At 43.5% G+C, this 12802-nt stretch overlaps 1 protein-coding gene across 5 annotated transcripts in view; it reads right to left on the reverse strand.

Moving 5' to 3' along the window:
- Nucleotides 1-12802, reverse strand: part of LOC147705869 (CMP-N-acetylneuraminate-beta-galactosamide-alpha-2,3-sialyltransferase 2-like) — a 383457-nt gene that overhangs the window by 97698 nt on the left and 272957 nt on the right. For all 5 annotated transcript variants that reach the window (XM_086932319.1, XM_086932317.1, XM_086932320.1 and 2 more), the window contains one exon: nucleotides 8184-8363. In XM_086932319.1, coding sequence (XP_086788445.1) covers nucleotides 8184-8363 — 180 coding nt within the window. The remainder of the gene's footprint in view (nucleotides 1-8183; nucleotides 8364-12802) is intronic.

A 12802-nucleotide genomic window follows, 5' to 3' on the forward strand; every position in this document is an offset into this window, starting at 1 on the left:
ACACTTAATTAACCAACCCGCACCCTCTGAGCAACCCTCATTTGTATCCATGCGGTGGAATCCAGGACGCTATACCTGTTCTTTGTATAGGCAGTAGAGGCCTTCTTACATCGTGTTCTGTTGCTGGCTTTTCCCTGCCTTTCCTTCTCATTGACATCGCGCGTGCTTCCCGCTCAGAAGGCCTTTCGTAACCAAAACCCCACGAGCCCGCCAGCTGGGGTGGCCTGTGCGCGGACGAGGTAGGTAGCAGAGTATCTCCCTTTCGGCTAATTAAGCTGGAATATGCATCAAAGCAGCCTATTAGCATGGCACGCTCAAAGATGTATCAAGGCCTTTAGAGTAGTATGTCGGGGAGGGCATGTGATGAGCCCCCCGCCGTCACCACCGCCCCCCAATCCCTCGGTGCCATTAGCCTTTATTTTTAATTTATTTATTTATTTATTTTTTGATGTGACAATGTTTTTCTCGCTGCCTAGTAACCCTCAACCTTTATGTAACTCATGTAATCCCTAGTCCTTATGTTTGCAACTAGTTCTTATGTAAAGCGCTCTGACACCTTCGGGTAAAGTTTGCGCTATAGAAAATCGCATCAAATAAGTAAATTATGGCCAGGCAGTTCTGTCTGTTGTCTCGTTCATTAACCTCCGCAAGCACAGGAGGGGTGGGGCAGCTCCCTGGTGTCGACCCACCATGCTCTCGTCCCAGCCGCACCCTCCTCCTCCCCTCCTTCTGTTGTCCTGCCCCTCCCCCAAAGCATTCACTGCATCAGGCAATTTCCGAATGGCGCCAACTGGTCATCCCTCGCCCGCTCTGATATCCTTATCTCTATCCATTCATTCTCCTGGACAGCCCCCTACCCCCAGCCTGGTTCCTCCCTCCTTTACCCTGCAATCCGACCCGACGCTGCCTCTTCCTTGGTCCCTACTTAGTGCCTTTGGCGGGCTTTTTACTATCTTTTACAGTGGCCTTGAAGGGGCGTTCTCGCGCATCCAATACTCACTCTGCACTTTTACCCGAGCAAGTTATCTCTATCTATCCATCGACATTATAACGCTATGCATGAAACATACTACAGGACCCAGTGAGGTGTCTTATCTACCCGGTGTTCCTGCACCTTTGCCTACCTTAAATGGCACATAATGAGTGATAATAGTCAAGAGGTGAAATCGCCCTCTTATTCAAATTCCGTTACCAACCAGTGTAAAGCAGCAACCGAGGCATATGTCCACATCTCACGCATATGCATCCCAATCCCCTTAAACAGCCTTTTTTGCATTTTCGTATTTTTGTCTAGGAGTAGACCCCACCCCACCGTGACTTGCTACCACCTCTGCGTGCTCCTGACCCCCCACCCCCCCTCCACCCCTGTATTCCTTCACTTTCCTTGCACCCCCGCAGTCCGGGACACCCTCACCCCACCGGCGCCCACCCTGCCCCCATCCCCCCACGTCCTTCAGACATCTGAGCCCCCAGCTCCAAGCATAGCCCCCCGTCTTGTCACGCCACATCCTCTGCTCCTGAGCCCCAGCCCCGTCTCCGCAACCCTCAACGAGCCTCTAACCATTCGCCAGCGCCCCCCCTTTTCCGACCACCCGTTGTTAATGTCAGCAACAGAAAACTTGTAAATTGGACTGCAGTCTAGATTAGAAGTGGATGCTACAAACTGGCCGAATACAATATACTAACTGAGAATGTGTGGCATGCTAGTGAAAATCAAATAATAAAGAAAACATAACACAGCGTGCTAACCGAAATGCACTATTCTGTAGTTTTGTCAAAAAACAAGTGTTGCGAGTAGCCAACTCAAAGGTATGCTTTCTTTGAAAGCTAAAGGAACTAAGGAAAAATGCCCTCAGTTTTGTAAAGCGCCGACTTTCATCTTGCAATCACGTAGTAAATAAAGTCAGTTACTAACGGCAGCCCGCTTTGAACACCATCCGACATGTGAAGGGTATAGAGTGAATGGTCCTAGGTAGTTTACTAATTCGGAAGCAGTTTCGTTCAACTTGCAGAAAGTCGCATTGTATTTCACCAGCACATCCAGGTTACACATAGGGTGCACACGCCCTCCGTACATGCCTTTCTTACACTGCTAACTCTGAAGTGATCCTTTGGACTTCACACAATCTGATCTGTCATGTGCACTTTCGTTGTACTATATATAAAGTATTCTGGTACCCAATCTTTTCCTTAACTGAGAACGTAATTTGTGCACTCCTCTACCCATCTCCTGCCATCCTGTCTCCCTCCGTTCCCAGCATGCCCACCCCGAAATCCAAACGTACTCCTCCGCATTACTCTTGCCACTGTCATAACCGCCGCCAATACACCCTTCCTGAAAACCATTCTTCGGACTTTAATTTGTTGTTCATTGCGCTCTCACTGCCGGGAGGAGGAGTGGGATCTTGGGTGGTAAATAAAAAAAATATTGCACCAATTTATCCAGAAGCATTGTTTGGAGGGTACGTGTAAAAATACTGTAAAACGTAAGATTAAAGTCGGATGCAGTTTCCGATAGTAATGACTCATTGTAGCAAGGCGACTAGCAATCGTGATGGGCGTGTGAGGCTATTGAAAAGGAGCGCTGCATTTACTTCCGCCTTAGTAACGCGTTGGACGGTGACGTCTTCTTAAAGCCCCAGCCATGTACTGGTGTCCATCTCCGTTGTATTGAAAAACGTGTTGCTATAGCTCGTCAAGTTTACTGTGTATGAAGTGGCATGTTTTCGATGTGTTATGTCTTAAATCACTTTTAAATGCTCGAACTCCGTCCAGATCGTGGGTTCTGGTAGCAAGGTGAATGTAATGCATTTTGGTCCAGTAGCCCCAGCACCATTTTGGTCACTTTGTATCACATCTTAATGCCAAACAATACCAGGCGCACACACGGAGCATGCGTAATAACACATTATAATCTTACACATGATGTGTCATTTTGACAAAATTACTCATTTTAAGTACCTTATACTTGGGGGGGCTTTGTGTGGCTGTGTGTGTGGGGGGCTTTGTGTGGCTGTGTGTGTGGGGGGCTTTGTGTGGCTGTGTGTGTGGGGGGCTCTGTGTGGCTGTGTGTGTGGGGGGCTCTGTGTGGCTGTGTGTGTGGGGGGCTCTGTGTGGCTGTGTGTGTGGGGGGCTCTGTGTGGGTGTGGGTGTGTGTGGGGGGGGGCTCTGTGTGTGTTTGGGGGGCTCTCTGTGTGTGTTTGGGGGGGCTCTCTGTGGGTGTTTGTGTGTGTCATTTGCGAGATAAAGCTAGTGGCATTGTAAATGACAATGCCATTTATTTATGTAAAAAAAAACATAAATAAAAATAATGTCAAGAGCAATGCCAATAGCTCTAACTTTAACAAAGGCAAAACCATTGCATTGTAAATGCTTGTTTTTCTTCTGTTAGAGCTTAGAGGGCAGCAGCCAGCACACCTCAAATTTGTCGTGTCCTTGTCGGTGCATTAGTGCCGGTCTTTCCGGTTGCGCTGTCTGCACTGTGGGCATTGTTGTCGGACTCGGAGTTCCTGTTGTGCTGTGCAGAACAACGGATCCTGGGTCTACACGGAGAACGCAACGGCAACTGTTCTTTGTGATCTTCCTTGCTGTGCTGCTGCTCGCCAGGGCTAAGGCCAGCGCTGACGCGGAGTCTCTTCCTGATGCTGCCAGGCAGCCACAGTATCCATGAAACCACCATAAAGCAGAGCACAGACATCTGGAGATTAAAGCAGTCCTAAGCAGTGACTCTCCTCCCTCACCTGCTTTTTCAGCACCAGCTGCTGCCAGGAAGGGAGTCACCCCTCTGCTCAGGCCTGAAGCATCTACTGCGAGTGAGGAGATGAATGTGTGTGGTTTCGAAGCAGAGCTTAACATGGCTGTGAGTGATGGCTTGCCTCAGAGGGGTGGGCATCAAGGTGAGCGGATGGCATGGTAGACCTCAAACAAGGGGAGGGGCCATCAGAGATGTAGGCGAGGGGATGGCACAAGGCTTACATGCTTCTTGAAGTGCTGTAAGAGCTGTTTGTGTTTTAAAATGCCAGTAATTAAGGTTCTCCGACTTCTTGTCAACAACGATGCTGTGCTGTACTCTCACCAAGCTTCAGAATAGGCATCTGGTGAATTCTGGGAGTAGTAGACCAGCATTTTGCGTCAGTACAAACTTTTGACTTAAAATGTGAAGAAGGAGTAAGAAACAATCTTGCATCCCACTTTTTCTCAGTGGCTTTTTTTCACTAAAGTGAAGGCATTATGGCAGAAGTTTATTTGATGTAATCAGAAACCTCACTCGAAGATTCAGTTCTTACAACAGCCTAAGGTAGATAGTGGGGTCTCACTTCTGGTTCTGAGGTTTTATTATTTGGAGTCATTTTTATCACAGCTTTGGTTGGTTTTGTGTTGAGGTGTGTTGCCACAGGGGCGTGTATTCACAAAGTTTCTTCCGCTTGGCAAATTAATAGTCCCGGTGTGGTTATCATGGACAGATTATACTTTATGCAAACTCATTTTAAGACACTAAAGGTTTTTCGCCTCATCTGTGGTTCCTTTAAGGTAATATATTCTGGTATCACCCCATTTAATCAGGTCACATATTTGGGCTATTATCCGAATTTTCATTATTGTATTCATGATGGCTTCAGAGACCTGGGGAAGGGTTCACCTCTCAAATGTAGGTCAACTATTTGATGGAAGAGATGTTGTATCTTCATTTGGGAATATACAGCAACAGATCGCTCTTCCTTTAACAGTTTTTTATAGATCTCTTCAGCTGCGGCACTTTATCTGAAGTCTTATGGAAGAAGATTTGAGTTGATTTAAGTTAATCTCAGCCTGGTCCTTATAAGGAAAGTCCCCTTAAAGAGAAACATTGGGCTGGTCTACAAGTTAATATATCTGTCTTCTCAGGATCATTTGGATGATCTGTTCCAGCTGAGGGCAAATAAGTGGGGCGATCTGCTCAATACAGAAGTAACAGTTGCTGACCTCCGACCAACCAATGTGTTCTCACTCAGAATTGAAAGTGTCACGTATTAAAGTACATCATTTCAAACGTATCAACGACTGGTACTATAACCCACACTGTCTCTCCATCATGAAGCTATGGCTGGAGTAATGCGTTTTCCGCTGTGGGGTTGTGGGAGCTAATGTGGCTCATGTCTTTGCATCTTGCTCTATTTTGCGTTTGCACTGGGAATTTGTTTTCGTTAAGTTGTATGGCATCTCTAACCTTGGGGTCATAGCTCAATCGAAGCAGATTATGCTGGGACATTCACCAGGAATTCCTTCCTACCTATCTGGCATATATTTCTTTCCCATCTCGCTGGCTAGGCTGGTTTTGTCACCTTTCTGGATTTCTAGTGAGCCTCCCAATCTATGGATCTAGTCGTGGGAAGTCTTGAGTACGTTGGAGATTATGCTAATTGAGAACAATCCTCGGAGGAGTAAGCTGGTCCGGATTTGGGCACTTGTTCAGGGTTGGTTGGCTGATGCGGCTGCCTCACAGGACTTGTCTGCCTACTTCTTCTTTTAATTCTTCCTGCATGGCGCCCTCCTCCACCCATGCAGTTATTTGTCTCCTTATGACCAATGCTGTTGGTTTAGCTTTGCAGCCAATTATTCTCTTACATTATTTGCTGGTAAGTAATTTTTGTGTCCTCTTGCTTTTGCCATTTTTAGCTTTCTTTGCTATTTGTAAATTAATAAGGAAATGATCAAAAAATAAAAAAGTGGTAAAGTGCACGGAGTCCTAAAAACAGCAAAAGATAGAGCCATTTCTCACAATTCTGCATAATGTTATTTTAAACATAAGATTTCTGTCTGCATTTTCATCAAGCCCTGCTGCCTTCGAAGCCCTGGTCAGAGTAATAATAACCTGAAGATATGTGCTCTCTTGGGTGGAACCAAGCCTTAAGTGACAAATGCACTCAGTCCCGGGTTTACAGCCTTCAGTGCGTTTCATACTGGGACTTGTTGGGCCATACCTGTAACGTGAAATATAAGCTACAGGTCCCACAGTTACTAAAAATGTATGAGCTAAAATGCCACATGTGCAATGGCACCCCTTGATAGGTACAAAATATTTTCAGTACGCAGGTTGTGCATGTTCTTTATTTGTTGTTCAAATCTTATTTTGTGTTCTCTTTAAAGTTTTTTTCTTTTCTATATAGTAAGGAAAAGCTGCGCTACATTAACTACGCAACAGCACAAAGATGCAGAATTATTTTTCAACACCCGCTATTCTTAATAATGCTTTACACTATGACTTCCTAAAGAAGCCAAGATTGTATAGTCCACTACCAGTTTAGAATTTCTGTGACAGTTAAAGTTGTAACAATGTAACAGGTTTTATGGACTACAAAAAAAAAAAAAGGGAAGTGGCCAACAGGAATTCAGTACGCGAAGAGCATAATGGTAAAAGGTGGCGCTAGGCCCATCCAGAGTATCAATACTGTTTCATGTATATAGCTTTTATGACATGTACTGTCAAATAAAGCTTATGATGAGTATCAATATATTGTCCCCTGATTACTCCCAAGCCTTATGCAGTCACCTGATTAATCAGAGTGATCATTTTGCCTGTCCTGTTCTAACATATCTATAGTTCGCTAATTTCAATTATTCTCTTAATTTTAGGTTTATTTCCAATGTCCTTCTCTCTCCCTAACCCTCCCCAGTGCTAAAGTGATCTCTAGTGCTAGTATTACTCTTTTAGATTCTTGTACCAGAACCAGCTAATCAATTCGTGATTAAGACCGCTAGTGGGAGACAGGGCACTCAGCTAAGGAAACAAATTACTTTCTTCTACGTCAAGGGTACAGATGGCACAAGTAACAAATTCCTAAAGTTACTCATAAATTGTGCTAACTGCTTTAAACCATTGCTCGTGACGATTGTGAACCTCAATGTGGCTTTCGCATCATGGATTGGGCTATTCAGAGGCCTGTATTTAAGAAGAGGACAAATATTCTTCTTCCCAATTATCGCCTCTTTGCCCTGACAGACCCCAATGAAAAACACACTTTTGCAGAATTGCTAGCATCGGCTACAAACACCACAACTTACAATCGGTTTCAGAGAGGGAGGGTTGCTGGCCCCAATTTTAGATCTTTCAAGATGATGACAGACAAGACAGGAGAGAAGAAAACGGCACCCTTACATTATAAATTGCTTAACTTCTCCTACTTCAATTCGATAAGGTGGAGGAAAGGTCACTAAGGAAAAGAAAGATAGAACCCCAAGGGACAAAATACAACTGCTGAACTCTTATCAAGTCCACGAATAGAGATATTTGGTTCAGAGTAAAATATGAATTTAAGTTCCAATAAAAGAACAGATCTAAATACCGATCCTATCCTTTCAGTATGGTAAGATGAACCTTTCCAGAAGCAACTTCCAGATTTTGAAGTTAAGCATGAGCAGCCAACCTTCTCATAGTGACACTGGAACCCCTATGCTACACTTCATTGCGATACCTAAAACTGGATCTTATTGAAAGACACAACTATATAAAAATGAAGGCGCCCCACAAAATGGTTTAAGAATTGAAAACTTGCCTTGGGAAAAAAAACTAAATAACTTTTAACATGAAACACGTGATCGCTCAATGAACTGTATTTTACATTGATTATGTTTTGCAATTTTGATAGAATATTATGCATTTGTAATTTGGACACTTGCTAACGAACTCAACGTTTTTTTGGTTTATTTTGTTTTGCGAGCATGACCGCGAAGTGGTGTTACATTGTATTTGTCATATATTGTATTGTGAAAATTCCAATAAAAATTATTACCAAAAAAAAAAATCTCAAGTGCAATAAGTAGTCTTTTGCAGGAAATAAAAGCTTTCCCTTGTGTTTTTTTTGGAAACTCCTCTTAATAAAGTTAATGTCTATCATAGTGGAGATGTGGCCTCCCTAACTGGATGCAGCAATAATAGCGGTCTTTTCTTACTTCCGCCCCTCTTGCATTCTACACAAACCTGTAGCTTTATCAAGCTGCTTAGAGGTCACTCAGTAGATCACCCTGAGATCCCAGTGAAAACAACTATACACGCCAATGTTTTTTGAAACCTGCCAAGTGGCAATGCTTGTTATGTTCTCAGACAGAGCCTTTTGTGTGTACGCATAATTATTTTCTTAACGCTTCACACAGCTAGTACATCAGGAGTACCAAATAATCAAGCCTACTATGCAAAGTGCTCTTACAATTTGAGCTCTCCGGTAGAAAAGGCACTGGTGATCCATTTCAGGTCCTGAGGTTTGAATGAAATCAGCACGAGGTGCACCCCGGGTTGAAGGTTCACAGCGCTCTCTGGATACATGAAGTGATGAGTCGTTTTGCCTCCTACGTCCTCTTCAAAACCATCAGTTCTGGCTTTATTCATCCTAGAACAGAACAATGTGACGTTATTCAAGTGCTGCCCAGCAAATTACTTCACACATTTTGTCTAATATTACAGTGGGAAGTTTGTCTGCTCCTGAGATGCAATGATGAACCAGATCATCGCTGAGTAGTTTCACTGTGCAGTTCCGGTAGAATTTCAGGCATCCATAAAGGGCGCGGATGTACTATTTTCCTGCTTAACTATCACAAACTTTAGGGGAGAGGAAGAAAAGAAAAAAATGGAAATGTCGGTTATCAGAACACACTTTCACTTATCACACTGGAGGCGAATGACGCCAGTCTCTGCACTCGAAACCATGCTTTTCAGACAATGCCACACACTCCTATTCTGCCCACTCCAGCTACTTGTACTCCATCCGTAATTCTAGCATGTTAGGGAATACAGAAATACATTACTTACTGCTCATTCTCATTAAATTGAGTTCTGAATCTCTAAAAATCTTTGCAACAAATTGGGAATGAGTAGAACGTGTGACAAAGACAACAAGAAATGCCCGGGCCAGCAGATGGGAAGGACATGATTAGCACTTCTCTCCCCAACCGTGCAAGAAGTCAAATGGTCAGTGACCTCAAGGAAGATTAATGAAATAGAGCAGGACAAACTAAACCAAATTAGATCAGATCAAACACCATCATCTGAAGAGAGAAGCAGAGGGAGGAAGTGAAGACAATTGCAGCAGAAACTGTATGCATACACAGGGTGGCCCTTTTCGTGGAGCATATGTCTGTTGTGGCCCTGTGGGAAAGTTCTTTGATGGTGGTGGGGCTTCTGCTGCTGAAAACAGACAGTCCATGTGAAGAGAATCCGTAACTACTGTGGCAAAAACTAGAGAAGTTGTTTGAGTAGAGGCTAAATTGCAATGACTTAATTATATATGCTCATTGCACTCAGCCTGCATGTTGACCCACATGCTAATCCTGTAGCATGAAGTTCCTCAGGCATTCGTCTGTCTGCACCCTGTCCTAGGTGTTTCATTTCCACAATCCAGGAGACAATTGCTCGTAGTCAACCTTGAGCCCTAGGCGATGCAGAACTAACATGGCAGTGCTTTGTAGCTACTCAGCTTGGCCAGACCGACCAAAATCAGTGGCAGCTAAATCGAAGAGTTGAAGAATTGGGCAAAGAGATTAATTATACATTGGCTAAACACAACCTTACTGTACCAGAAATAAGAGTGTCTGACCATGGAGCTGCATGGGAAGGGGGATGAGAAGCACCATACTTCAACTGCAGCACAAAATGTCATATGTTACAGAATATCATATGTAATAGTTAAGAAATGTAACTCTCGTTGCCCGTCTACTCTTCCCCCCTTGTTTCAATCCTCTTTCTCCTCATGTTTCTTTCTCTTATCTAACTACAGTCAGGTGGGGTTAGCTAAACATACGGAACATACACGTCTCAACATATCGAAGTATAAAATGTGCTTAAAACAACTCTGCTAACCCTGTAACAGAACCGCTAAGATGTTCATGTAAAAATGTAATAAAATATGTGAAATCAAAAGATTCCTATCGAGACTTTTAACCGAAAAGACTAACAGCAAGGCTGAGGTCTCCTCCAGTAGCAGAGCACTGATAATTAAGTAATTTAACAGAATGTGCTTCAAGCAAGGGCAGATCAGTGTGTGGCCTGAGGCAAACAGCTAGAGGGCAAAGTTATATTGCACAATTAGGAAAAACAATGTCGGTCTAATTACCTTGTATTCAGTCTTGCATGTAGAACACGTAATTTTATAATAGCTACATTTTGGCCAGGACTTTAACTCTTGAGCCAACTTATTCTCACAATCTCAAGAAATGCCAAAATCAACAAAGAGGAACAGAAACGTATTTGAAGTTGAGAGAAAACAACTATTTGTGCAAGACTGCAACAATCAAACAACTGTTCCCTTAAACTGTCTACGAGAATTAAGTTCAAATTAAGCGACCATTAGTATGACCTAATCAACTCAAATGCAAGTTTGCAACACAATACCCTTGCACACAACACAATCAAATAATAAATTGTGTCAGTGTAGACTCTTATACAATAGAACCAAAGCTTGTTGTTTAGACAAAATAAATTTTTCTCATTGAATCAATCGTCGGGAATGTGATGTTCTAATGTTCTTAAAAGAGACATGTGTTTCGTCGCATGTGGGACAATCTTCTCGCGACTCCTCAGGGCTGGGGGAGATACAAGGGAAAGTGGTGGAGCACATGACAATGTACAACAAAACACGGCTCATTAAGACATTCCTTCAACAGGGGACCTGTGCCATAGGAATAGGAGAATCACATAACGCGTGAAAAAAACGTGATATAAGGGTAAGATAACGTGTGCCGGTGATGTGTCCAGACATGTGTCTGTGAGGGACGGCAGGATGAGTGGGAGAGGGCGAAATCCGTGAAAAATAGTTGAGTGGGAGAAAGGACTATGAATAGCGAAAAATTATGAATAAGGAAATTACTAAAAAGGGCAACGGAGGGGGTGTCTCTGTTATAAAAACATACATGTGTTATATTGAGACGAGGTAGATGACCCGATCATACCTATGGTAAATTAAATGTCACTAGGGAAGTCTGCAAGACAAAAGGAAGGGTACAAGAAGAACAGAAGTTACTTACCTGTAAACTGTGGTTCTCCAGTATTGGTGTCTTTCATAGATTCACATGCTTGAATAATTCCCCGTCGTCGAAGTCCCACGGTACATAACATAGTAGTAAAAAGCATATATACATAATAATATATACATATATATATTTTCTAAATACAACAAGGGTCCTTCCGGGATCGTCTCCCGTCGTCAGGTGGCGCGTTGTTCGGCAGACCCCACCGCCGAGTTATATATATATATATATATATATATATATATATATATATATATATATATATAATAATATTCCATAATATGTATATTCTTTTCAAAAAAATAAAATCTTAAAGTACCATAGAACAAAATAGGCTCATAGAAAGCATTGAGGGAGAGCTCACTTTAGTAACATATCAATGTCATTATAGTAGTCCACTTTCCAGCCAATCAGGCTGTTGCACCCTCTAGAACCTTCTCCTCAGAAGCTCAAGCCCTCAGATTTTTGTAGCACAGGAGTGACCAAGAGTGCATGAGGGGAAGAGAGCTTCTAAGGGGAGGAGGGTGGGTCGCATGTGAATCTATGAAAGACACCAATACTGGATAACCACAGTTTACAGGTGTGTAACTTCTGTTCTTCTCCAGTATTAGGGGTGTCTTTCATAGATTCACATGCTTGAATAAGAGTAGAAAGCAGTAAGCCACAATAAGAATCATTAATGGCAATAAAGAAAGTTGCATCGCATAGACATATACAGCTAACCGTGCATAACCATATGAAAAAACCTTTTATGATAGGAGGCGGCACGCAACAGAGGCTCACCTTATTTGAAGAGGTTTCGAAGCACCGCTTGACCCACAGCAGTGTCCGCAGCGTTGACTGTCTCCAGACAGTAGTGCTTTGTAAACGTGTGCCTGCTGGACCACGATGCAGCTCTGCAGATCTGATGCAGAGGCACTCCTGCAAACAGGGCAGCAGAGGAAGCAACTGCTCTCGTTGAGTGTGCTCGCACAGGAGCTGAAAGAGGCTTGCCAGCTCGTTGATGGCAGAAAGAGATGGCAGAAGAAATCCAACAAGTGTTTGCTTAGTGACCGGATGACCCTTACGCATCCTTCCATAGGCCACAAAGAGTTGGTCAGACTTTCGAAATGCAGCAATGCGTTGGATGTAGAATTTGAGGCACCGGTTCAGGTCAAGGGAATGAAGAGTACACTCAGCTGGGGACTGAGAATTAGGGAAGAAAGTCTTGAGAATGATCGGTTCATTAAGGTGGAAGTCCAATGAAACTTCGGAATAAACTTAGGGTTTGTACAAAGAGTAACAGAGTCCTTCGAGAATTGGAGAAAGGGCGGCTGTATCGTAAAAGCGTGGATGTCACTCACTCTCCTGGATGACGTAAGTGCGAGGAGGAGGGAAACCTTCCAAGTAAGGAATTTCAATTCCGCTGAGTGAATAGGTTCAAAAGGAGGTTTAAGAAGTTGGGCTAGGACCAGATTCAGACGCCAAGCCGGTGGAGGACGCCGGACAAGTGGAAACATCCGGAACAGACTTTTAAAGAACTGGTGAATGAACCGAGAAGAGTACAGAGACGTAGATCCATCATGTCGAAAACGGGAAAGTGCCGGCAGGAAAACCTTGAGGGGGGACTGTGAAAGTCCTCATTTTGCCAGAAGGAGGAAGAAAGGCAAGATCTGCTCAGGAGTAGCGAGCAGAGGATTAATGTTTTCCTAATGGCACCAGGCACAAAACAGTTTCCACTGTCATTTGTAGGTCTTAATGGTGGAAGGAGCACGTGCTTGAGAAAGGACCTCCCTGCAATCTGGATCAAGATTCAGATGGGCGAACT

Source organism: Lissotriton vulgaris, chromosome 7 (assembly GCF_964263255.1).
Source record: "Lissotriton vulgaris chromosome 7, aLisVul1.2, whole genome shotgun sequence".
Lineage (NCBI taxonomy): Eukaryota > Metazoa > Chordata > Amphibia > Caudata > Salamandridae > Lissotriton > Lissotriton vulgaris.